Below are 27211 nucleotides of genomic sequence, written 5' to 3' on the forward strand. Positions count from 1 at the left end.
TGATGTCAGATGTTCACAATCTTTTGACCACAAAATATACAATACACACACTCCCTATTTCTACATACTTCCTCTAGTTTGAACTTTTGTCTTCAGTCAAGTTTTGAAATACAGTGACCTGTTCTCACATTTGACCATGAGACAGCAACTCACAGTATTTATATGAATTATATATAAAACAGGAATTTGTGTGTAGGTATTAAATAGCATACAGTTCAAAGCCTTTCTTCAGCTTACTAGAAGGGGCAGTGTAAGTATGCTTATGTATCTGAGGCATGTCACTAAGGTTCATCTTACAGTGACTGACTGTAGAGTAACACTACAGTGAGTGAATGCAGAAGCAATATTAAGAAGAGAAAGGGAGTGTTTGTTCACCCAGTTTATTTTAAACACTTTGCATAACCTGTGAACATTTTTGTTTATATTGCATACACTATATATGCTCAAAAGTGGACATTGAATATAACACCCATATGTATCTTCCCAAAACTGTTGCTTCAGAGTTGTATGCTAAAATCTATTAGAAAGCCTTATCAGAAGAGTGAAGGCTGGTATAGCAGAAATGGGGGAAAAACTCAATGTTAATGCTCTTAGTTTATGAATGAGTCCACATACGTTTGGCCATATATGGTATTATACATCTTATTTTGGATCATTTGGAAAATTGATTATTTAATTGCGTTTGTGTTTGTTCAACAGACAGAAGAAGATTATATTCCATATCCAAGTGTTCATGAGGTAAATAACATGAAAAAATAACGTGATATGTTAGACTGCATGTTTTTTTTTTCCATAGAGTTAATTCATTCACATTTATGTCATTATAATTGACAGGTGCTGGGACGTAAACCCCCATTTCCACTGATTCTGTTGCCCCAGTTTGGTGGTTACTGGATTGAGGGCACCAATCATGAGCTCAGTACCATCCCAGCTGAGGAGGAGCCACCCCCATGTCCAGCCTCCCAGATTAAACTGGAGAGCAATAGCATAGCCAAAATATACAGGAAACATTTCTTGGGCAAGGTGAGAACAGGAAATGATAACAGTAATTTTGAAGAGTGCACTTAGATAAACAATAACATTTGGAAGCTTATTTTTGAATATATGTTTGTTAGAATAAATAATTTGTTAAAATACATTTTCAGCTAAATAGAGGTCTAATTAAATATTTAAGGTTACCTGCTACTGTGTAGAAAGGAGGTAAAGCAGAAAGCAATAGCAAAATGTAGATTTTAATACACTGTATGTGTGAGTGAACATGTGCACCTGCAACTCCATACAGGAGCACTTTAATTATTACTCTGTGGACACAGCGCTGGGACACCTTGTCTTTTCAGTGAAGTATGACGTGATTGGGGACCAAGAGCACCTCCGCTTACTGCTTAGGTAATGATCTCTCTCGCTCTCTCTCTCTCTCTCTCTCACACACACACACACACACACAAAATCTTATTTCGTGCCAGAACAAATGTATTCACCCATTCTTCTTTTATTCGCACTTTGTTTATGCTACATAAAGCTATTTGTCACTCAGCTCCTCTGTGACTCATGCACTTCTTCCTTCTTTTCAGGTCCCACTTCTTTGTTCTGTACTTTTATATTAATAAGATACAGTTTCTCTAATTGCTCTGTTTTACATGCTAGCATGATCACATAACCACAGTATATCACACTTTACAGAAATATCACAGCTCATACCCCTGCTGAGTGATGATTATCTTCTGACTGGAGATCATGAGGGAATGAGAAACAAAAGAGGATGTCTTATAACATTATAAAGCAGTACTTGGTCTGTATTTAGTCTCTATACATACCACAGTGGATTAATTGGCACTGCTTAAAAGTGGATTAAAAGGAAGTACTTGTTGCTCAGCCATCAGACTGAAAGTCTTAAATCTCACCAGCAACCTTTTCTCTGTGTGTGTTATTTCTTCTTTTTACTCAGTTTTTCCAGCAATTTATCTTAGTCCTTCTCACTATCTCACCAATCCTTAATTATTCAATTTTTTAATTATTGACTTATATAAGTGTTTTGGCAGGGCAAGTGACAAGAATGTGTCGCCCAATACGAATGTGCCATGCTGACCTCAAGAATACACTTTTCATATCTGACATTAATAGCATTAAAATATGGAAATATTTCCTGGACTATTTCCAAAAACTAATTGCAAATTGTATTTGCTGTTGTGTTTCTATATGTGGATGCATAAATTGTGACATAATTCAAATAAAAATGCAAATTGTGCATTACTATTTGCATTTTTGTTTATATGAATATCTGTAATACTGAAACTGCAGTAGCAGTTGCTAAAATTTAAATACCAAACACCCTTGGCATTTGCATATCTGATAACTTGCACAGAAACCTGTCAGTCAGTGTTGCGGTTGGAGTATGCTACCAGGCGTGTTTGTATTTGGAAGCAATGTCAGTCAACTGGCAAATAAAACAGACCTGTTTAATCTTTTCTAGGACCAAGTTTAAAACCTACCATGATGTGATACCCATTTCTTGCTTGACTGAGTTTCCCAACGTGATACAAATGGCAAAGGTAGGAGAAACACAATGGTCACCATGTGAAATATAACAAATTGTGCTCGAGTATTTGCATTTACAGAATCTGTTTCCTTTAGCTTGTATGTGAAGAAGTAAATGTGGACAAATTTTATCCAGTCCTCTACCCGAAGGTCAGTCTCCACACCTCATCTCACATTCACTTTCACATCACTGCATGTGTATCGGGCACATTCTGATGTTCAGCTATACTGTGTGTTCCCACAGGCTTCCAGACTCATCGTAACCTTTGATGAGCATGTCCTACGCAACAACTTCAAGTTTGGAGTCATCTATCAGAAGCTTGGGCAGGTAATAAATACTAGCTATTTCTTTCCTGGGTTCATGAAAATACTGAGTATCTTTGTTTAATGAGTAACCTTCTGTCTCCTACAGACATCAGAAGAGGAGCTCTTTGGGAACAGTGAGGAGAGTCCAGCCTTTCTTGAGTTCCTTGAGTTTTTGGGGGAGAAGATTGAGCTACATGATTTTAAAGGGTAACTGTCTTTTAAGATAAATGTCAAGGTGTGTTCGGTAGCTTTATTATCTACCTTGTATAATGGCAATTTATAATGAAAAGTCATTTTATCACTTTCAGCCATAGCAACCAAATTTGCAATGATTAATGTGATAATGTTCTTGCTATCTTCTCATTCATATAATCATCATACATATTAAGTTGCAAATTTTGAATACTGCCAAATGACAGGTTTCGTGGGGGTCTTGACGTTACACATGGCCAGACGGGAACTGAGTCAGTGTACCACAAGTTCCACAACAAGGAGATTATGTTCCATGTGTCTACCAAACTACCCTACACTGAAGGAGACTCACAGCAGGTAAGACATGTCTTATTGGGCCATCTGTGAAAGTGTAGGTGTTCTCTTAAAGTCACCACTTAAGGTCATATGTTTAACCAGACATAAACACAAAATGTATTTGCTAGATCAAAACTATTTCATGTGGCTTTCTAGTATTATTTTAACCTGTCTAAGGAGCTGTTTGCGATGAGCACTGGGCGTTGTTCTGTAACTACATATCTCCATATGCTTGGTTAATTAGGACACCACACGACACAGTGCTAAACAACAGGCCATTGCAAGCCATCTGTTTCAGCACCTTCTGTCTGATTAATCAGAGATTAAACATCACCTAGTGTTTTGACACAGGTAATATTGAGCTACTGAAGCCATTTAGCAAGCACGATTTCCAAGCATTTCTTTAAACAAAAATACAGTAAATTAAATGTCCATCATCTGCTCGAAACCTCGAATAAAAGAAATTGTTCATGGTTATACATGGATTGATGGCTTATAAAGTTCTGTCCTGAATTTGATACAAGAGTTATACTAGAGTGCTGACTAAATACCTATTCTGTGTCAAACAAATAACTGTGGATTCCTTTAGCAAATATGTCTTTTCTGTATGGCATTAGTGGGGTTTTTTTATTTCCATGGAAACTCAGGAGACCAACACTCAATATTTAACCTTTTTATGCAGTATGAAGTCAACCAATTTGAGCCATCAACATCAGTTGATGTTTCTCATATTAGTTTTCTGAGAAAGAAAGAAAAAAAAACCTAAAAGTCATTTTGTTTGTTTGTCACAACTTGATAATGAAAAATAAAAAGTATGTTAAATAAAATGTGTTTTGCTTCCAGCTGCAGAGGAAGAGGCATATAGGAAATGACATTGTGGCTATCGTGTTTCAAGAGGAAAACACACCGTTTGTTCCAGATATGATTGCATCCAATTTTCTGCATGCTTATGTGGTGGTGCAAGTGGAGAATGCCTGCACAGGCAATGTCCTTTACAAGGTGACAAATCTGTCTGGTTGTGTGGACAATACAGAATATTCTGTATTCAGTAAAATATTCATATTCTTTCTTGATATAAAGCTGTTCGGTATTGAACTTATATAGTGATTCATATTTCATATCTATTTGTTTTATTACTTTTTAATGCCACTCTTTTGTTAAAAATATCTCTTTTTATGTATTTTATCTTTATTTTATCTATTATATCTTTCTATATATTTTGCTTAATGCTTTATTTGTCTTTCATTACAGGTATCAGTGACTTCAAGAAATGATGTGCCTTTCTTTGGGCCTGCTCTCCCAGACCCAGCCATATTCAGAAAAGTGAGAGACCCATAAATTCATTTCAAAACCTTGTGGTATTATTTATTGTTAATAGCAAAAAGCTGATTTGCATGATATGACACTACATTCTATTCCCTGACTAGAGTTCAGAGTTCCATGAGTTCCTCTTGACAAAACTCATCAATGCTGAGTATTCCTGCTATAAGGCTGAGAAGTTTGCTAAGCTGGAGGTGAGCAAGTGTGTATGTGAACAAGAGAAAGATGATCTTTTCCCTGTAAAGCTTCCTCTCTTGCACTTTCTAACAGCTGAAGATGGGGAATAATATAGCCTGGTCTGATGAATCGTGATTTTTGTGGAGGCTCACAGATGATAGGGTCAGAATTTGGCACCTCAACAATCCAGGCTGGTGGAGGTGATGTAATGGTGTGGGGAATGTGTTCTACATCATCACTTGAATGCCTTAGCCTATTTGTGTATTGTTGCTGACTATATACACTATATTGCCAAAAGTATTTGCTCACCTGCCTTGACTCGCATATGAACTTAAGTGACATCCCATTCCTAATCCATAGGGTTCAATATGACGTCGGTCCACCCTTTGCAGCTATAACAGCTTCAACTCTTCTGGGAAGGCTGTCCACAAGGTTTAGGAGTGTGTTTATGGGAATTTTTAACCATTCTTCCAGAAGCGCATTTGTGAGGTCACACACTGATGTTGGACGAGAAGGCCTGGCTCTCAGTCTCCGCTCTAATTCATCGCAAAGGTGTTCTATCGGGTTGAGGTCAGGACTCTGTGCAGGCCAGTCAAGTTCATCCACACCAGACTCTGTCATCCGTGTCTTTATGGACCTTGCTTTGTGCACTGGTGCACAGTCATGTTGGAAGAGGAAGGGGCCAGCTCCAAACTGTTCCCACAAAGTTGGGAGCATGGAATTGTCCAAAATGTCTTGGTATGCTGAAGCATTCAGAGTTCCTTTCACTGGAACTAAGGGGCCAAGCCCAGCTCCTGAAAAACAACCCCACACCATAATCCCCCCTACACCAAACTTTACACTTGGCATAATGCAGTCAGACAAGTACCATTCTCCTGGCAACCGCCAAACCCAGACTCGTCCATCAGATTGCCAGATGGAGAAGCACGATTCGTCACTCCAGAGAACGCGTCTCCACTGCTCTAGAGTCCAGTGGCGGCGTGCTTTACACCACTGCATCCGACGCTTTGCATTGCACTTGGTGATGTATGGCTTGGATGCAGCTGCTCAGCCATGGAAACCCATTCCATGAAGCTCTCTGCGCACTGTTCTTGAGCTAATCTGAAGGCCACATGAAGTTTGGAGGTCTATAGCGATCGACTCTGCAGAAAGTTGGCTACCTCTTCGCGCTATGCGCCTCAGCATCCGCTGACCCCGCTCCGTCAGTTTACGTGGCCTACCACTTCGTGGCTGAGTTGCTGTCGTTCCCAAACACTTCCACGTTCTTATAATACAGCTGACAGTTGACTGTGGAATATTTAGGAGCGAGGAAATTTCACAACTGGATTTGTTGCACAGGTGGCATCCTATCACAGTTCCACGCTGGAATTCACTGAGCTCCTGAGAGCGACCCATTCTTTCACAAATGTTTGTAAAAACAGTCTGCATGCCTAGGTGCTTGATTTTATACACCTGTGCCCATGGAAGTGATTGGAACACCTGATTCTGATTATTTGGATGGGTGAGCGAATACTTTTGGCAATATAGTGTATCTCTTAATGGCTACTTCCAGCATGATAATACAAAAGTCATTTCAAACTGGTTTCATGAACATGACAGTGAGTTCAGACTTCAACAGTTGCCTTCCCAGTCACCACATCTGAATCCAATAGAGGATGTGATAGTACGGAGATTCACAGCTTGAAAGTGCACCTTAAAAATCAGCAGGAATTGTGTGATGGGATCATGTCAACATGGACCACATTCTCAAATGAACATTTCCAACATCTTGAGGAATCAATGCCATAAAGAATTGACTCTGTTTTTAGAGCAAATGAAGGCCCTACCCAGCATTAGTATAGTGTTCCTAAAATGTGTTTGGTAAGTGTATGTAAGAAATACACTATATTGCCAAAAGTTTTGGGACGTGTACATTTACATGCACATGGATTTTAATGACATCCCATTCACAATCCGTAGGGTTTAATATGGAGTTGGCCCATCCTTTGAAGCTATAACAGTTTTAACTTTTCTGGGAAGGCTCCTGAGCTCCTGGTAGCGACCCATTCTTTCAAAAATGTTTGTAGAAGCAGTCTGCATGCCTAGGTGCATGATTTTATACACCGGTGGCCATGGAAGTGATTGGAACACCTGAATTCAATGATTTGGAAGGGCCAAAAATGTCTCATAGGTTTTGGCAATATAGTGTAGGATGAAGATTTGTTTGTGTGAAGAGCCTACTGCACTTTGTATTTATGTACAGGAGAGAACACGCTCTGCACTGCTGGAGACATTGTATGAGGAGCTGCATGTGAACAGCCAGTGCATGATGGGATTGGGAGGAGAAGATGAAAAACTGGAGAATGGAGGAGGAGGTGGAGGTGGTGGTTTCTTCGAGTCTTTTAAGGTATCTCTGTGTGTCTTTGAGTTTAAGTGTGTTTCATTTTTAAAGCTTTCAGTGTCAGAAGAGGAAATCTTTTTTTTTGTTCACATTTACATCCTGCTACTTTCTGATCATTTTGTACCCACTTTACTCACCCCACCCTCTCTCTCTCTCTCTCTCTCTCTCTCTGTCTTTTTCTCTGTCGTTCAGAGAAAAGTTTTTTAAAGTTGCGACTTTAGTGTGGACTTTTTTCACTGAGTGAGTTTTCCCACTGTGTGTGTTTCTGTCTGTAGAGAGTAATTCGCAGTCGGAGTCAGTCAATGGATGCTATGGGCCTGAGCAACAAGAAGCCCCACACTGTCTCTACCAGCCACAGCGGCAGCTTTACCCATAATCCCCCAGATATCCCAAAAACACCCGGCATTGTGAGTATTGCTTGTACTTTATTTAAAGAATACCTGTCATGCAGTGGGAGTGGAGAGGACAGTTTTGGAGAAAGGTTTTAGACATAGTGGGGAAAATAATGTGTTCTTACATTCAGTATGCAATATATTTTTACATTATGTAGAAATATACATAAATGCTAATTAATTTAAAAAATCAGCAGCAAAAATAAAATCATGCAATACTGTCATACAATTTTAAAATGTGAAATTGGAGACAAAATGCTTTAAGAGTTATACAGAATCAGAAGAATTCAAGCACCATGAATTAAAATAGTAAGTTGCCTAGAGAGAGATATCAGTGGAATACTAAACACAAAGTAACAGTAGAACTCCACAGCAGTTACTCATCCACATTGCTAAGCACTATGACACTAAACTGATCCAGGCAGGATGTTGAACAGTGTAGCAGATGGAGCTTTAGACATCAATAGCAGACACCATGGTAACAAAGCAACCGCTTTTGGCAAGCTGATAAAAATTAGCTGAATTTCCAGCTACAGAACTTTGAATAGAATATCAGCTACAATATAGTCCTACTTGCATTCTATGATGTGGTTACACAAATCAAAACTAAATAAAAAGTAGTATTTCTGGAATCAGTTGCTGTATATGTGGCATTTAGTCGCCATCCCCAAATCAGAGCCATATCTGACAGGTTCTTGATCTCTCCACTATAGTCTCTGATCATCCCCGGTAAGAGTCCGACACGAAAGAAATCAGGTCCATTTAGTTCCAGGAGGAGCAGTGCAATTGGCATTGAGAATATTCAGGAAGTCCAAGAGAGAAGGTAAGAAAAACAGAGGAAACTAAGCCCAGTTTGTTATCCTGTGTGCATGCTGACAGTGCAGAAATGTTCATCATTTATATTGCAGCAGTAGAGAGGTGTCTCCCAGCACGCAAAAAATGCCTGATGGTGGCCATGCCTTGTATGAGCCCAATACTGACTCTTCCAGTCACAGTTCACCTGATATACCTACTACCAGGACTAGGTGAGTAGCCATATACACGAAGCACCTTTATTTATTATAACGTGAATGAAAATGTAGAACACTAGAAACTGATTGTTGAAAGGTGGTTTGTGTCACGAAAGCATGACCACATATGGATGAAATGTGTATGCATTAGGAGTTGTATTGTTTGTGTGCTTTTGTGATTCTGGAAGATTACAAAGCTCTGTCCACTAGGGAGCAGTCCATAGTCAAAATATTCATGTAGTCCCATGAAATGATTGTGATTTCACAACAGTTATTCTTGCAAGCATCATTTTTACTGTGAAGTGGCAATAAGATGTCATGCAATGTGGTCATTTTGTGGACTAGCTGTTACTTTGAAACTTCCTGCTACTTTTGTGGTTTTCATGTCTTTTCAGTCTGCTGCTGACACTTGTTTTGCATGTTGACACTGTGTACTATTCATTTCCCGAGATCCATTGTGCCAAAAATTCTTGCTTACAAATTCCTGTATAAAATCAAATGTAACACTGGTTTTAGTGAATATTAAGCATGTGGGTGTGTTTTCTTCTTAGTGCGGCTCTATGTTGTAGAGCCCCGTCCATTCCAGAGTCTCATGATCTGTCTAGGTCCTCGTCCAATGCCAGCAGCTTCACAAGTGTGGTGGAGGAGAATGACAATGAGCCTGAGGCTACGGACGATTATGACACAGGACTGGTAATTTGTCTACCACTTGCCAGTATGATGCAGCGCACATGATCAATTACCCATCTAATACTCACGAGAATAGATTCATTTCTTAAAAGGAATATTTAATTCTAATAGAAATCAAGGTAATTTATTTTTATGAGTTGTCAATGGCTCTATCAATAGAGCTTTGAAAGTAAATGACAAACTAACTGAAACCTTTATGTTTTCCTATTTATGTGCTTCAGGAAAGCCTGTCTTCTGCTGGTACCCCTCACAAGCGGGACTCATTCAGTAGCTGGTTGGATGAAAGTCTAAGCAGCGTTAGCCAACGCAGCCAACCTGGTCAGTAGTTTATAAAACGATCTGTTATGAATCTTTGAAAAGCTGTGAACCTTTTTGATGAATATGCTGTTAGGTGGGAGTTTAGATCATGTTTGCTCCCAATTTAGTCATTTCCAGTTCCTACACTAGCAGCATGTCTGTGAGGGTGAGGGGAAGGTTAACACATGCTGTCAATGAAGCATATGTATGTTTTCATAAAAGGCTTGTTATGGGTTTGTAAATTTGGCATTAATGTTTAGGATGCCAGTAGATGGTGAATAGTTCAAATAGCTTAATTATTGATTAGCAAATGATGATTGGGAAAATGATAAAAATAAGGTCCTGCAGATTTTCCAGCTTTTTGCTTAAAATGCCTTTGTGTTTGACTTCACAGTCGTCTCTCGACAGCTGTCTGACCCCATTCGACCCAGAACACAAAGACAGCACTCTGCTTCAGTGAGATGTTTAACAATCATTAATTGATCATTGATTCTGCTTGTTGCATGAACCACCGGTTGTGATAGGGGATTACATGTTAACTTTGTGTGTATGTGTGTGTGTGTGTGTGTGCTATACAGAACTGCTAGGCTTTCTCCTCAGATTACTTCATGAATGTCCATCAGCAGGTTTGACTAATTTTATCACTTACTGTTTAAAGAAAGCATTTCACAATGTTTGCAGTTAGATGTATTTTTATTCCCTAATCTTACTGTTATAGAAACATACTGCATATTATGGTTATAGAGCTATAATAAAAAAAAAACACTTGAGAGGTATAAACAGCTGTAGTGCTCTGTTTTATTTGCAGTACTCCCAAAGGCAGCTCCTAAAGAAACTAAAGCCGGCTCCTATAGAGACCCGCTGCAAAAGGAGAGCTGTCAGTCACAGGGCCTGTGGCCAAGAATTCCTTGTTTTGAGGGCTTGCATCGTTTTGTTTGCATCATGCGACTGAACATGCTTTTCAGCATGCCTTTGGGCCTAAGGAGGTTATGAAGGTGCCAATGGTAACAGCCTGAGGAGTGCATTTTTATGGTTATTTGTCTGCCTGCAATAACAGGAAAGGGTGTTATGGCTTTAACCAGAAATATCATACCTTTTGTGTCTATTTTTCTGTTTCTATCTGTCAGTCACTCATTCTGTGATTTCTGTGTGGCATTAAGCGCAACACAGAGTACTGGTGGTTCTAATTTTGTCTACTTCTTTGTTGGTGTGTATTTATTTATTCAGAATCATAACAGCAGGCAGCCTGTCACTCACAGGGACACAGCGGCCTAGGGAAAACCACATCCTAAAAAGAATTATTCAAAGATTTAAACAGAACTGAACATCCTTTTTTTGTGCTGCAAAACACCCATGAATGAACAGGTACAGCAGTGCAACAGAATTGTGCATAAGCTGTTCTCTTCGGTTTTTTAACAGCAGTACATTTTGTATTCTTTTCACCAGTTTTGTGATTTTGTGAATATCTATAAATGTTATTCGTTGTTAAATGAAATGACGTGATGGAATATACAAACAATTTACTATATTGTCAGGTGAGTAATTGTTGCTAACAAGTAATGCTATGTATAATAAGTTATAGTATTTATTTAATTTTTAAAAAAGTATTTATGGGTGTTTTTATGCACATTATACTTTTCACAACTTTGATTTCTGCAGTATTTGTATTTGCATTGGAGACAAGTTCAGACTTTGAGATTGTGATGGATGTAGTGTGTAGTTGCACACACCTGACTCTTTTGTAACTGCAGAGCACTTGAGGTTCACTATTCACTGTGCTGTCTACTGTGAGACGTTTTCAAGTTGCCTTCTATAGCTTTATGCTCTCTATGTGAAATCCTACTGCATCCTGCAGAAGGCACCAATGAAATTTGAATGTAAATAATAACGTGATTGGGTAAATATATGATTTTCAGTAAAAGAAAATGATTAAACACAATCATAGTTAACGAAATCCTCAAGCAGGTTTCAATCTCTATCTTCTCTATTTATGGTATTTTCCCCATACAGGGAAATGTGACAGAATTATGTGGTAATTGCACACCTGCTTCATATGCAGTCAATAGAGATGAGGTTGAATTGTTTCTTTAAGAAAATACATTTTCAGCTATGACTTCTAGAAGACTAGGATTTGATTCACATTCACTTTAATGCTGCTGTGATTTGGTTAACTGTAAAAAAAAGTCACGTTTTTTTTTTTTTTTAAATCAAGCAACTGTATTTGTCTCAAAGAACATTTTTTGTCTATCAAAGTATGTAACTTATTGTTTGTACAGTGTAAAAATAACATTTTGATTAAATGTAAATCTGCTCCATTATTACTATTACCAGGTGAAATTCAAGGTTTGTGTAATGTTCACTTTCAGATTTGTGTGTATTACTGAACACCACTCATTTGTGTTTGGAAGTGAAGTCACTTGTGTCTGTGCTGCAAGGAAAATGCTTGAATTTTCTCGACATTTGGTGAATCTTTCAAAGTGAAAAGTGTGCCCTCCAGTGCTAGAGTCTTGTTAGTACACTGCCGATGTCAAGCTGCTTATCAAACTGTTTTCAGATTGCCGTGTTTTGCTTGCACATAACCACAAGTTACCGTTTAGCACAAATTCATTTTCAACAGGCTGATATTACTTAATAAAAATTATTGTCAGATTTTCCTTTAAACGCAAAGGCTTAGTGTGATATTTCACTGTGATTAATGCAACCCATGTTTTTAAGTAAAATAAATCCTGTCACAATGAATGCTTAGAATGGTTTTATTGACTATTCTGTACAGTGTAAGTAGGTGCTGGTTTCCACTGTATTTTTCATTAAGTAAAACTACACAGAATCATTTTCTTTCAGAAGGACTCATTATTAAGGCACCAGTGGTGGAAAGAAAGTACAAAACAACAACACAGGAGTGTAAAAAAACTTGATTCTCAGGCACACAGTGGTTGATAGGTAAGCGATAATCTCAGAGCAGTAGGTAAACTTGGATCCTTTTTGCATTGCACAGTTTATTATATTGTGAGGTATTTGCTAAGCTACTAGATTGTTCTGAAAACTGCATTTTTTTTTTGCAAGCAAATCTTATTCAGTAGTATCTAAGCATCTGACTTCCCAAGAACTGTTTATTTCACAATTTATTAAATGCCAAATAAAGTTTTTAACTCAGTCACTTATTACTTTATGAAATGTCATATTCCTGAATATAAAGCTTTCTTCCATTAAAAGATTATAGGTATTTAATTCAAATAGTAATAGCATATGCTTTAAACACGTGCTGTCATCTCATAACAACCAACACTTAATTTGGAATCTGCTCAGTGCTGTCAATAAATAATAGCAAACCTAAAATAATGAGGAATGATGTTATCCTGGTTAGGAAATACACCATATTAGTTATTAATAAGTGAAATGAACACAGTTCTTGGTATTGTATTCGGTTTTATCAAACCCTACTGTATTTTTTTTTGTACTCTACATTTTTTCACAGCTCAATGTTCCACCATTTAAAGGTGAAAGGTTCTCTGAGCACATTGGAGCCGCAGTGCACTTCCCCCAGGAGCTTGTGGTAAGACGTAAAGTCATCAATGAAGTTGCAGTTCAGGCCAAGCGGCTCAAGCAGGGAGCGCACCTCAGTCTCCAGGGCGCAATTACCGTTCACCTGCGGTCCAAACGGCTTGGGAATACCGAGGTTATTGCCAAGCACTAGCATGTTCACCTAGAAAAACAACAGGTAATGTTTATATCATCACAGTAAGGATAAAACATGAAATTGTTTATTAATCCACCAATAAATACCTTAGTTTGAAATGTGTCAAATCTTAATCTATTAAAATAGTATATCAAGACATAAAATTAAATGTTAATTATACAACTAAATAACAGATCTGAAGAAAAGTTACTAATAGGACTGAACATGAAATATTGAAAGGTAAAAGTTAAAGTGTTTTTTGTGCAAATGAAACACAAAATGGTATTTAACCTAGAAAATGATGAGATAAAATGATAAGATATTTCTGAGGCTCGAGTCCTTTATGTTGCCCAATCTAAAGTACTTTGTTTTGCCCCAAACTGTTTTTTGCATGACATACAACGAGACCTCAAATCTTAGAACACATACACTACCTGTATTTTTATTTTTATTATTATTATTTGCCTTGCCGTGGCTCTCGTCTTACAGACCATGTTAGATTAGTAGCCAGTTTAATAAGCCTGGTGGAATCAATATATATAGAGATGTACAACATCTTGTGTGAATTCCTAACACAGGGAAGGTCACGCTTTGATCAATTCTTTTAGATAGTTACAAGCCATAGTGAAATGCACATTAAGCCTAATCAATTCAGAAATTAGATACCAACTGTCTAGGGCTGTGCGTAGAGTGCAATCTTTAATGGAATTTGTCCGCCTTCACTTTTATGGCTAACCAGACTTTCAGATGCTAGTATTTTACTTGTGGTTAAAATACAAGCCAAGACAAGAGATACATTTCAGGAAATCCTGATATTTTTAACACTATATTGCTAAAACATATTTTACAAAGGTGACCACACATATACAGAAAATAATTGTTCAGTGAAGTATCAAACTATATACCATGTCAGGGTAAAAGGCCAGAGCTCTGTTTTCTTTGTTATCCACTTTAAACAGGACTGGTAAGTCAATGATATCTTCATCATCTAGTGCTAGCTCTTTCTTTAGTACATCTCTGTTCCAGTCAATACAACTCTGGGGGAGAAAAAAAAACAAGAGGAATTTAGGGAAACAGGTTTTAAGTCTTTCTTAATTAAGTCCAGGAGCATATGGACATTACTGAGATTACTGACCTGGACATATCTGTTTTCTGCTTGAAATTGCTTGTCACTTAAAATGTCATCAACGCTGACTGCTTCATTTGTCCCTGTTAAAATAAAAGATGACCTATGTTTACCAATAACTTTACAAGAGATGATTGCTGTAAAAGAATACCTGCCAACATTTACCTGCAAACATCTTAGCCTTCCCATTTCCTTTTTGCTGCAAAGTTCTGAACACTTTATATGCTGCATCTGGGCTAGCCAGCAGCAGTCTGAATCCCTGTACAATGATAAAAGAAGTAAGTTAGAGGCAGAAGGTAAATATGCACTTCATAAAACAAGTAAAGTCATGTGAACAAATACCAGACTTTAATATGTACCTTTCTGTCAGGAGCTGGGACAAAAGACAGGAACTCATCCACATGACCTACCAAGAGCCAATCAGAGTAGAGAGCAATGGGCTCCTGAACCTTCTGAGCCCACAGGAAGTCCTGCACTACTTTGGTCATATTGCGGCCACCCTCTGTGCTATTTGGGACCAAGAGGGAATAAAGCTGTTAGCATTCTTCGTGTATACTTAAATCGTATAAAAGCACAAACACTCATTTATCTCATTTAGCTGTGTTTAATGGTTTTTTCCTGTTTAGGTTTATAATGGACCCAGAGCCAGACCCACACTGGGGCACAAGGCTGGAGAATTAACTGCAGATAGGATGCCAGACAATAACCAGTCCCATTGGTTAATTTACTAGTCTCTTAGATTTGTGTTCTTTCAGGTCATTAATTAGATTTTTAAGTATTAAAAAAAGACAAAATTGCAGGAAGTCATACCAATTATATGATTTGAAGCTGAAGTACATACTGGAGAGTCTACTAAATTTACAGAATTTTTGAGCAATTACTCACGTAGGGAAGGAAACGCCAATGATGATTCGGCCCAGTGGGTAGTTCTTCCCGTTCACAGTGACAGGAGGGCTTACCTCCAGATTACCAAATGAATCCAAGCTGCTCACCTCTTTTCTTGGAGCATTGCGGGTCACATAGCCAAAGTCCGGACCCTAAGACAGGAGTTTTAATATTTTTAAAGTTGTTTTTTTTTTGGCCATGTAAAATCATATGTTGTTTGGAATGCAGCAAACTGGATTTTCTAAAATCGAAATAATGCTATAAATACAGCAACATTTAATGACATTACGGTACCAAATCCTGTGCTAATTCATATTAACGAGGCAAAATGCTATAAACAATAGAAATGGCACATAAAACTGAAGTACTATAAAGACAAATGGACTTCCTAACAGAGGACTTAGTTGGACAACTGCACAGAATGTTGCAACACTCAGTCATACCAGTAAGGTATCATAGGGGAATTCTCCAAGGTCTCCATCTCGTGGAGAGTCCAAGACTACAGGAAAACTGTGGTGTGGAGAATCAATATATCCAAACTCAAGCTCATCCTGCAGGGCAACAGGACTAGGAATTACTCAATCTGCTTAGACATGTATTGGCTTTTATAGTATTGACAGCTGATTTGGGCAAACCTGCATCCAGCGATCTCCTCGGTTCATGTACTCATAGCATATCTTCAGTTTTTGTCCAGACGTCTTCACCAGTTGCTTTATGCCCTTCAGAAAATCATGGTTATCACGTGTGCTGTTGAGACAAAGAAAAGCTGTCATCACCATCTCCCTCAAACAATCTTGACCAATCTCACGGATTCCTAAAGGCGGAACTGGCCAATACAATCCATTCCAGCAGTGACTCTTGACCAATCACACCCACTTCCACTGAAACTCTTGACCAATCACACCTACTCCTGCTGACAATATTGGCAAATCAAGTCAGAGTAGAAAGCAATGCCCTCCTGAACCTTTTGAGCCCACAGGAAGTCTAGTACTAATACTGGCAAATCCCTTCCACTCCTACAGATGCTCTTGAGCAATCACACCAACTCTCACAGACACTCCTGAAAAACTCCTGCAGGAACTCCTGACCAATTCCATCCACTTCCTGCATTTTAAGTTGGTTTGTACCTAGTAGTGATATTTGATAATGAACTTGGTTGGTTTCTCAAAATATAAACAAATTAGTCATGTATACCACAGCACTGATAATCCAGATAAAGCAGTTAATGAATGAATAAACACTGTAAATTATTTTTTCAACAGAGCTGCTTACAAACCCAGTACTCTCTTATGTGAATGAACATGGGCTTTTTTCCGAGCTGTCTGTCTGCTAGCACCTGAATGAAAGTAAAGACCACTTGTTCCCACAACTTTTTTGTGAGGTCCTGTTGGATCCCACTTAGCTCCAAGTGATACTATTACTTGGAAATGCACTCCAGACATCTGAGTACATTTCAACAATCATCATTTATTAGTTAAAGATTAAAGTTAATAAGCAATGAACAGAATAGTGAGTATTGAATAATTTGGACAATGATTGACATATAAATTGGACTGCTTACCTGCAGACAAAGACTTCCAAAGGTCTGAGGGTGTTGGGTGTCATTATCCAAGGAGCAACACGGAACATGACCTTGTCAGTGAAAATTGGGGTCGGTGGGAAACCCTAGAAAACCAAAAACAGAGCCTTATCAGTTAGTTTCTATTTCTTTGCCAAACATCTAATAGAAAGCTATAAGCTATTGAAATATGGGCAAAGTAGTTGCTTCACTGACCTCACCAGCAGGCTCTAAAAGACTAAGGTTTATCGTAAGTAGTCCATCAAAGTCCTTATCTGGAAAGTGAAGGCCCTCCACATAGAACACTAGCTCATTCTTGCCACCTTGATAGGGGACCTCATTAGCCAGTTGCTTTTTGTTCAGAACTAAAGGATATTCCTTCTGGAATAAACTGAGCAACATATTTTCTGGAATAAAGCAAATAATAAAAATCAAATCAGATTAATTTGGGCAGTTTTTGATGAACTTTTGGTGATAGATAAACTGTAGGTACATTATATTCCAAACGTTTAAAGATGTAACTAATTTAATCTAATTATATTTTTCAATACTATATACTCTCACTGGCCACATTAATAGGAACACCTGTATCCCTGCACATACATGCAATTATCCAAGCAGCCAATCATGTGACAGTAGGCAAGCTATAATATCATACAAATATAGGCTAAAAGCTTCACAAAATGTTCACAGCAAACAAGTCAGAAAAAACTGATATCAGTGAAATGCTAGACCAGGACTCTGAAGCCTTTGCCCACTGTAGCCTCACATTCATGTTTATACGTGACAGAAATGAAACCCAATGTCATCTTCTGCTGATATAGACCATCCATTTTAAGGTTTGATTTTTTGTTTATTCTGAGATACTTTTCTGCTCATCACAGTAAAGAATGATAATTAGTTCAGTGTTTTTTGGTCTACACATGACAAAGGACCTCTCCTGGACTCTTAACACCACCTGCCTGTGGGAATTTACTCATTCAGCCACAATAGCATTAGTGAAGTCAGACACTGATGTCAGGTCAGGAGGCCTAGGGTGAAGTCTGCATTCCAGTTCATCTCAAAGGTGCTCATTGGGCGTTGAGGGTTGGTCTTTCCATTCAGGCCATTTGAGTTCTTCCACTCCAGCCTTGACAAACCATGTCTTTAGCTCGCTTTGTGCATTATTATGATGAAGAATGTTTGGAACCCTTAAGGCAAACTGTAATGCTACACTTTTCAAAGACATTCTTTGCAGTTGAACGTGGTTCCAACTTTGACCTAACAAGGTACAGTGTAATTGCGTCAACATCCTTTGTACTGTATTAGTGAGCTGCAGAATTTGCCTGTGGAAACTAGGCAGGATCTACAACATTTCAGTGCTACTTCAGTTTGTTTCTGAGATCTAATAAAACTCATCATTACTATAAACATTTCTCATTTAAAACATACTTTTCAACTATAATCAGATGTGTTAGAGTAGGACCAGTTTACAATAAAATATCAATACTCATGCTATATAACTAAAATGCTATGTGACTAAAACAAGAAAACGTTTCTGTTGTAACTCACGCAGAGTGGCCTCTGCCTGCTTGCTTGATCTAGACCTGAAGATCCTCACTCTTTCAGCATCTGTCTGTGAGATATGCAAGCTCAGTTTATAGCCTTCTGGGAGCTCAGATGGACCAGTGGTGCGCAAGATCATCTTGGACATGTCTTTCAAATCTGGAATTTGAGAGAAAAAGATCAAATGTGGATCAGAATTATTAACAAAAATAATTGTCATTATACGTGTTCTATTACAGCCATAAAACTGAACCATTATACCATGCAGTTTCACCTTTATCAGCAGCATGTAGAGGTCACTTTTAAAATTGCTGGCACAGAGTCTGGTTTTCCTTTATTTATCCCCATCAGCTCAGATAACTGACATTATGCAATTATATAATTGTTCTGTCAGGCCTTACTTTGTTGTGTGTATATGTACAATGAAAATATTTTGGTACATGAATCTTATATTATGTAGCACTGTATAATGACAATCAGGTTTGCTTACCTGAAACTTTAGAGATCTCTTCTTTCTCATAGTCCACTGTCTTCTTGTAGGAAGTCTCAGAGTCACAGTTGACCAGCAGAATGGCACCATGTCCATTAGGACCCCATTTCCATGAAGCCTTAAACAGACAGAGAGAGAGAGATAGAGAGAGAGACAGAGAGAGAGAGAGATTCATTAAAAATAAACATTCTAAGAGCACTGGATCTTCCTTGTCAGTTCTTCCTGAAAAGGCTGAAGTACCACAAGCAAAAAACAAGATATGTACCTTGTTAGGATTGTTGTTCTCAACAATACCATCTCGATCTGTGTCCACATCTAGGGAGATCTCTGTAAGGGAACAGAGGCAAGCTGATGAGAACATGTCCTCTCTTTGCAGGTAAACTTTATATATATCTCTATAAAGTCACTGACACATCAATTAGCATTGCATATTTTAATTCCTTGCATTTCATTCATTAGAAAATGGCATTCTAAACATGTAAAGGTGTTTTACTTAAATAAATTCGAAGGAATTCCAAGAATAGCTACTAAAAACTTAAGTGGAGTGGTGGCTTAGATGGCAAAGTTGTGACTTCAAGCCCCTGGGATAGTCCAGTACATGTAGCGTATATTTAACAAAAAGTATAAATTCTGCTTTATTTTAAACTTTGTAGAGAAAATGCAGTATGGCAGCAAAAGATAGCATTGTACATGCAAGTCACTAGGAGAGCATGTTTACATAGCTTCATTTATTTATCACCAGTATTTACAGTATTATGTACACACATTTAACACGGCATTCAAAGCTGTTATGCCCAGGGACTTTAAGCCATGTCTGAGTGTGTGTGTGTGTGTGTGTGTGTGCATGTGTGGGTGTGTATATAAGATGAACTCGCTGCATACCAACAGCTGTGAGATGTAGCAAAGCACTTCCGAGATTTTCCGACTTATCCCCATAGAACTTCACAGATAGCTGAAATATACATACTTCATGTTAAAAAGAGTCAGTTATTATCATCACATTTTGCTTTGCACTATTCATAAAGATTTTTAAAAAATTCATTCCTCAAAATACCTTTTGATTGATTAATTGGGGGAAATAACGCCTCACTGATAAATTACAAATATGTAGTCATGACACAAACTTATTGGTTAAGCAACAAATTCTGCTGAATGTCTGAGCAGTGACACTGGCTAGAAACTTTATCTAGCACTTTTTAGCACTTTATCCTGGTCAGGGTCATTGTGTATGAGGAACATTGTCCCATGACCATTGCGAACACAGATGCAAACCTCTAATCCTCCCATCATACTGGGTGGGATTGCAGGGAAGTGGGAAGTTGTGGCTCAGTGGTTAAGGCATTGAGCTACTTATCAGAAGATCATGAGTTCACATGAGTTCAGCACCAAGCTGCCACTGCTGGCCTCTTGAACAAGGTGCTTAAACCACAAGTGTTCAGCTGTATAAATGAGATAACTGTAAGTTACACAGCGAAGTGCAGTTTAGTGTAGATAATCAACCTACTGACATATTTTTCAGAAGTGGCTGAGAACAACTCGGTGCCAAACTGTACAAGCAGTAACCTAAAATCAGTATTAAAGCAGGAACCCTTGTGGCACCTCGCAGTCCCTCCTCAGACATCTAAATTTATAATAATGAAAGTTGAACCCCTTACAGATTACCAGATCCGTCAGCAGATCCAGACTTACATTCCTCACTGTCAAAATATCACACATTTCCTATTAGTTTCATGGTCTATACTGATTGATATGCTTTAAGATGAATAACTGCTAGACTGTATGAATCACGTTTACAAAATAGAGTATATAATGGCTATAAAAATATTTTATCACGGAATGAGTTGCTTCTCTCACCCGTGTGTTTTACAGTTGCTTTTAACTGATTCACTGGAAATCCCTGCCCTGAGGACAAATTCCCAGCTCTCTCAGGCTGTGTATAAGACTGGTTTACCTTGCTATCATTGGGAAGTGAGCTGGCAGCTTCCATAGAAATGAGAAGCACCGTGTTTTTCCCAATCGGCTGTTGCGAGATGAGCGAGTTCCCAACCTGGACCTGAGACAAAACCTGGCACTTTACATTGGGGCTGCATTTTACTGAGAAGAACTTGCTCTGCAATGGGGCACAACTGTAAATAAACACACACCCACACACACACACACACACATCATCTTCAGTGGATTGAGGAAGTCAGGTCAGGTTTCTCTGCATGTTGCATCACTTTTTATATTAAGAGGCAACTGATCTTGTATTACACATCCCACATGACCCTGTAAGTAAAGGTTAAGAAAAAACCCAATTTCACAAGGACTGTGCAATTAGACTTTTCAGGAAATTGCAGTCATATGGTTTGTGTGACAAACTAACTGAAAAGCAAAGACAGCTGTCTGGCGACAAATAAAATAAACATGAACAAAGGACTACTTATCACCAGATCGAATACACTGATACGGAAACAATGACACAGATACACTGGAACAGCCCTGTTTTTCACTGAAACAGCAAACTGTAAATGAAATGAACCAGATTAACAGATATAAATACAGATTTCTTAGTTAGATTATTGTCTGAGATGCTGATTGCACATGAGGAGGAAATGTTGTTTGAGCCACTTCTTCTATTTCAGTCAGAGCATGGTTGCCACAAAATAACGTACTTTATAGTTGCCAATGTTTGGACACATAACAGAGACATGGTTTAGAGCTATATTTTTGTCTGTACTACTGAGCCCAGATCAAAGCCAGCATCTTTTTGTGACTAAAGAATATCCAACAAAAGAAAAAGAAATATTTCTGAACCAAATAAAAGCTTATAAAGCATTTTGGACATCTTCTATACTGTATATTAACAATAGAGCAGTATTGTACTGTACATCAGTTAGGATTCTAATACTAATAAAGCGGTGTTACAGAAACAAACTCCTGTTGTCCACCGGTACATATCAGATATCAAAAGCACTTTGTTTGTGTATAAATGAGCAAGAGAAAGAGGCAGCAGCAGCCTACTACAAACAAGAATGCTGTCCAAATACAAACAATAGCTTTCAGTATGCAAGCAACACGCAGGCGTTCTTCATCCAGTGCAACGTGTTCAATCAAGAAACAAAGGCATATTCACATGTGATCTTTACTATTCTCATACCTATGAAAGAAAATGATCTAATCAGCACTGTTTATTTACATGGTCAGTTTTAAAAGACCTTACAGGGTTAAGATTAGTCTATGATGCATTATTTACATTTATACAGCAATAATGTGTGTATTTATTAGAGCCACAGTGAACACATTATGTCCAAGTTAACATTTTTAATAGTCTGCATTGTTTTATTGAATTAGTTTGTTTGTTTGTTTTTGAGCTAGGGAAGTAAATGAATTCAACAGAGCAAACACTAACAACTAAAAGAAGTCAATAATAAATCTAATAATCTGAAGAAGAGCACTGAGGGAACTCTACTCTGATACAGACTGCTTGTAAATACAAGTTTATAGCTCTATTCTTTCTCAATGCACGAGGCAGACATGTGAGGAACAATTCAGTCTAAATATAAAGTTGGATTAAATATGTTTGCACCAAACCTTTTAACAACAGTGTAAGCTTGCAGCTGTATAGAAATCCGGATCAAGATCCTTAATGAGCAAACCAGAGTCAGTGACTAAGAAAGTTTCCAGAGACAGACTGCAAGAAACCTAGTAGAACCAGACTGAATGAAAAGCTCTGAATGATCCCGGAGATTATAGCAGGTTTATAAATCATTATAGGCGTAGAGTAAGCAATACAAGGCAAATGTTACCTTGTTAAATTCACTGCCACTTTCCTTCCCACCACGAATAGCGTCCTTCTAATCTTGCCAATCTCGAGTCGCAGAGTTCGGGGTGAATTCATGCTGCTGTGTTTTGCTGTCTCTACACTGCTGTAGCTTTTATTCATATTGCTTCTGTAAAATAGGTACATTTCCCCTGACTGTATTGAGACACTGGCTGTGTCTCAATTTCACCTCTAGTTCCCTATTTGGTAAACTACTTCTTACGACAGAAGTGAGGGTTAGTTCAAAAAGGGCACTAGTTTCATTTTCTAGGGGATGTCCGGGTCGTGAACGAGTCGTTCACTTGAACCGATTCTTTTTATTATTATTACTGAATCGTTTGAAACAGTTCGAGTCTGGAATCAGCACAAGCTACAAGTTGAGGTCATGAAGTGTAACATTTCTTTAAAAACTAAGAAAACCTACAGGAAAAATGCATAGTACAACTAGTTAACTTAAACGGCATTTTATTAGAACTTAATAAATAAAATAAAATGTCCCGACTATGTAAATGGACACTCTTTTGTCCAGCAGCGGCACTCTATCATGTACTTAATACCAGAGCTCTGAAACCTTCTGCAGGCTTTTTATAACTCCTGGACTTTCCATGAACACAACACGTGTTCAAGCTGATATTTTCAGTTTACATTTCTAACATGGACTGTACCATTCCTGGTGAAGAGGGTTAAGACCTCAATGTACCTTTGCAACCTTAAAGTAGGGATGAAGTCTAGCTTTAAAATGGGAGCAAATATGGGAAATATTTACGTTTTAGAGTAGCATTAAAACACGAGGTTCACCTTCATAGGAAATAGATGCAAATTATAATAAAATGTACTTTTTTAACACCTCTATTGAACTTGAATTTTTATGTCTGAGACACAAAATATTCACTAGGTGGTGCTGTTTAGAATGTGACAAACATCTGACCAGCCTTGTTTACTATCCCAACGTTGACTTTTTTTTTTTTAGTAAGGCCCAACAAATCTCTCTTTGTTTAGTAATGTCTGCCAGGTCAAGGCAACATCTAGTATAGATCTTGGCTTGTACTGCAAATGGCATATATGTTATGTTTACGCTAGCTTATATTATGCTTGGATAGTGTCTGCTTTTTTAACTGTTTCATGCTGCTTTATATTCTTCCAAGTTACATTGCAACACAAACACATCTTACTGTCTGACCATCTACTGCCATTATTAGAATTTCCGTTACAAGATCAATAAAGTATATCTATCTGTATCTATCTATTAGTCATCCATCTGTTTTCTTGTATCGCTAATCCTGCACAGTTTTGAGGGGATGCATGTCTTTGTACTGGGGAAGGAAACTGGAGTGCCCAGAAGAAACTCCTGAAGCGCGGGGAGCGCTTGCAAACCTTGTGCTTACAGGGCGGTGGCATATTATTATTAAAAACCGTATTATTAATATTGCAGATAATTAATATTATACATTCACCTAAATCCTAAAACTACCCTTAACCAAAAGGAATTTTTTAGTCTTATTTCATTTTTGTAAATTAACAATCCTATTCTTTTCATTCCCACCAAGATAACACACACATACATACACACACATACCTGTCCAGGGCAATCTTCAGCTGCGTCCCAACAACATAAACAGTCCTTAAGGTGTTGTTGTTTTGTAGGCGAACGGTTCTCTGGGGCGTTATGTTAATGTCTTTCCTAAAAACCTTTTTCTTTGGCGGTGACAACGTTGTACTGAGTTTTTGCTGCTCCATATTGTCACGTACGTGAGTACTGTTCTCTGCTCTCAGGTATCTTGCTGTTGTGTGAAACCTGAGTCTGTTTGAGTGAATATAAAGCCTGGGCGTGTGTTCACCTGCCCCCTACTTCATGCTCAGTAAACCTTTTAACCCTTGTGCTGAGTTCAAACCATGCATTTACATGAAACTTTAGGCTGTAATTGCTTTTTTGATCATAAACATGGATTAATACTTTAAAAAGTAAATATTGAATATTTAATTCAATTCAGTAAATGTTTTTTGTAAAGTGTTTTTAACAATGGTCATTAAATATATAAATATTCTAAAGTTAAATACATACAAAAAATATAAAGTTTAAAATTAAAATGTATTTAATGGTGGCAAGGAAAAGCTCCCTGAGGTGATATTAGAAATAAACTTTGAGAGAAACCAGATTCAAACTCATCTTCACCTGGGTGACACCGAATAGTGTGACTATAAAGTCAAGTGAAATTGTGTAAGCAGCAGCTTTTGTGTAACTCATGAGCATGAACATCAATATAATTTCTGAATTCATTATAGTTTTACCATAAATTCCTTCCAGCCAAAGCCATCAAATGTTTAATGTCTTCATCACATCAGCAGAAAAGTGGAATCTATTACCATGTATATGAATAATTTGACACAGAGGAAGCATATTTAAGGAAGAAAGCAGTGGGCCTAATATAGAACTTTGTGAAACACTGAACTTTACCTTTGTTTGTGTTGATGCCACCATTTACACCTACAAAATGATAACGATCAGTCAAATTTAGGCAGACTTCTAGTACACCAGCTGATGATGAAGAGGGAATTAATGAAATGAAATGAAAGTCTCTCAAAGGGAAGTGAAACAGTCTAAAGTCTGTGCTAATATTGCAATATTATTATGTACAGGGTTTGCTATGAAATTGTCTGATTTTAAATTAATAGTCTGAATTTTTTATTTTACCATTGTAACAATTCATGAAGCCATTTCTGCTGCATTTTGATGGTGTGCATTTTTCTGCTGTGGTTTTATTCCTAGTTTATTTGTATCGTTTTTCCATTTCATTTCATTGTCTGTACCACTTATCCAATCTATACTCGGGTCACGGGGAGCCTATGCCTATCTCAGTCATCGGGTATCAAGGCAGGATACACCCTGGACGGAGTGCCAACCCATCGCAGGGCACACACACACACAACGGGCAATTTAGAGACTCCAATCAGCCTAGAAGCATATCTTTTCTGGGAGGAAACCGGAGCACCCAGTGGAAACCCACCAAGCACAGAGAGAACAAACTACACACACACACACAAACCCAGGATGCTGGAGGTGTGAGGCAAACATGCTAACCACCAAGCCACCATGCCACCTATTTTTATTGTATTAAATATATATATAAATATATATATAATAAACATTGGTCCAATTATAGATGATAACTTTGGGAGACAATTGAAAAACATCCCTGCAGTAGCAAACATAAATGTACTGCAGTAACATGGCAAAGTGCATATATTATGTATATGTATTAAAATAGCTCCAGACTGTGGAAATATATATATATTCTATATTTTCTAGATTTAATTCAAACATTGTCATAAATAACTGTGACACTTCCTCCCCTGCCTGTTAGGTGAGGCTGATGTATATAATTGTACCTTAAACCTCCTGATCTGCAATAGTTTATTAGCGTTAATAGTTTTATTAACAATAAGTGCTTACGATGTAAGAGATCTAATATTTAACAGTCCTAGATTCACCCTTGGCCCTGGATTGTCACTGATTAACTAGGCCTGATCTGAAACTATTTGCTTTGCTGCAAGACATAAAAGCAGCACCTTGCTGAATGGGACAGATACCATTCCACCCTTACAGGCCAGCCTTGCCCTTAAAACCGCTTCACTTATCTGTAAAGCCAAAATTGTTTTCAAAACACCACCTAGACATCCAGCAGTTCAGCAACCATAACCTGCTGTAAGCTACACCAATGGGTGCTCCTCTGAGGAAAACACACCTGTTAGATATGTGAAGTGGAGAGGTGTGGTGCTCCCGTAGGCGAGCCGAAGAATTAGCTTTGGTGTTGCAATTATGCCACAAAATCATCACCTTTTCACCACACTATAAGGGTTTTAATCCTGGACTTGGAGGATTGCTAACTCTGCCTAAGGCATCCAGACTTTCCCCTGCAGAAACTACACTGTTCTCACTCAGTCATAAAGCTAAGTACAAAAAGCCTTAGCTTTATTATCCATCATTATTGCTTATGTGGAGGAAGAATGACTAATCATAATACAACTAACACACTGGACAAGTTGAATATACAGTCATGTGAAAAAATTAGGACACCCTTATTGAATATTCAGTTCTTTATTAAGAAACGTCAACATGTCAATTTCTGATCTTGTTTTCATTTGTAACTGTAGATGAAAGTGATGTAATTGCATATAAACAACAAAATATCACTTTGTTTTCACTTATTAAACAAAAGAAATCAACAAAAATGAGTATTTCACCTGAGGAAAAAGTTAGGATGCCCTATGCCCTAATAGCTAGTGTCCCCCCATTGGCTGAAATAACCTCATTGAGACGTTTCTTGTAGCCATCTACCAGTTTCTGACATCAACTGGATGCAGAATTCTTTCAGCTGTGTGATGTTTGGGGGGGTTTCTTGCATACACAATCTGTTTGAAATCACCCCACAGGATCTCAATAGGATTTAGATCTGGTCTATTATATTATCTATAGATCTGGTCTACTATTCAAAA

General features: G+C 37.9%; 2 protein-coding genes across 15 annotated transcripts in view; one reads left to right on the forward strand and one right to left on the reverse strand.

Annotated features, from left to right (window-relative positions):
- Positions 1-12296, forward strand: part of rap1gapb (RAP1 GTPase activating protein b) — a 58988-nt gene extending 46692 nt beyond the window's left edge. For 11 of the 13 annotated variants that reach the window (XM_058402583.1, XM_058402585.1, XM_058402586.1 and 8 more), the window contains 20 exons: positions 700-738; positions 835-1023; positions 1283-1386; positions 2471-2549; positions 2632-2685; positions 2780-2863; positions 2948-3048; positions 3261-3390; positions 4213-4368; positions 4621-4692; positions 4797-4883; positions 7109-7252; positions 7522-7653; positions 8352-8461; positions 8547-8663; positions 9200-9341; positions 9560-9656; positions 10030-10091; positions 10214-10261; positions 10444-12296. In XM_058402583.1, coding sequence (XP_058258566.1) covers positions 700-738; positions 835-1023; positions 1283-1386; positions 2471-2549; positions 2632-2685; positions 2780-2863; positions 2948-3048; positions 3261-3390; positions 4213-4368; positions 4621-4692; positions 4797-4883; positions 7109-7252; positions 7522-7653; positions 8352-8461; positions 8547-8663; positions 9200-9341; positions 9560-9656; positions 10030-10091; positions 10214-10222 — 1908 coding nt within the window. In that variant the 3' untranslated portion in view covers positions 10223-10261; positions 10444-12296. Of the gene's footprint in view, positions 1-699; positions 739-834; positions 1024-1282; positions 1387-2470; positions 2550-2631; positions 2686-2779; positions 2864-2947; positions 3049-3260; positions 3391-4212; positions 4369-4620; positions 4693-4796; positions 4884-7108; positions 7253-7521; positions 7654-8351; positions 8462-8546; positions 8664-9199; positions 9342-9559; positions 9665-10029; positions 10092-10213; positions 10262-10443 lie in introns of those variants that run through there. The other 2 variants (XM_058402577.1, XM_058402589.1) reach the window with 2 other exon arrangements.
- Positions 12297-12372: 76 nt separating this feature from the next.
- padi2 (peptidyl arginine deiminase, type II) lies at positions 12373-24519 on the reverse strand. Of its 2 annotated transcripts, none has more exons than XM_058402591.1 (16): positions 24294-24519; positions 20867-21041; positions 19798-19867; positions 19181-19242; positions 18916-19033; positions 18432-18584; positions 17097-17287; positions 16884-16987; positions 15958-16069; positions 15766-15873; positions 15323-15474; positions 14797-14944; positions 14603-14696; positions 14447-14520; positions 14217-14348; positions 12373-13338 (listed from the first exon to the last, which is right to left on the reverse strand). In XM_058402591.1, exons 1-16 carry the CDS (start codon positions 24452-24454, stop codon positions 13105-13107), a joined length of 2088 nt encoding a protein of 695 aa, XP_058258574.1. In that variant the 5' UTR covers positions 24455-24519; the 3' UTR covers positions 12373-13104. The 2 variants fall into 2 exon arrangements, with proteins under 2 accessions (XP_058258574.1, XP_058258575.1); XM_058402592.1 differs by lacking the exon at positions 24294-24519 and adding an exon at positions 22704-22939.
- Between the last annotated feature and the right edge of the window lie 2692 nt (positions 24520-27211).

Source organism: Hemibagrus wyckioides, linkage group LG11 (genome assembly GCF_019097595.1).
Source record: "Hemibagrus wyckioides isolate EC202008001 linkage group LG11, SWU_Hwy_1.0, whole genome shotgun sequence".
Classification (NCBI taxonomy): Eukaryota; Metazoa; Chordata; class Actinopteri; order Siluriformes; family Bagridae; genus Hemibagrus; species Hemibagrus wyckioides.

Bases quoted from the DNA above. Each gene is read 5' to 3' on its own strand.
- padi2 (XM_058402591.1), bottom strand. From the start codon at position 24,454: ATGGAGCAGCAAAAACTCAGTACAACGTTGTCACCGCCAAAGAAAAAG. The intron at 17,288-18,431 runs GTGAGTTACAAC...GCTTTATTCCAG, and splicing joins GCAGGCAGAGGCCACTCTGC to AAAATATGTTGCTCAGTTTA. The intron at 16,988-17,096 runs GTCAGTGAAGCA...TTGGTTTTCTAG, and splicing joins TTTTAGAGCCTGCTGGTGAG to GGTTTCCCACCGACCCCAAT.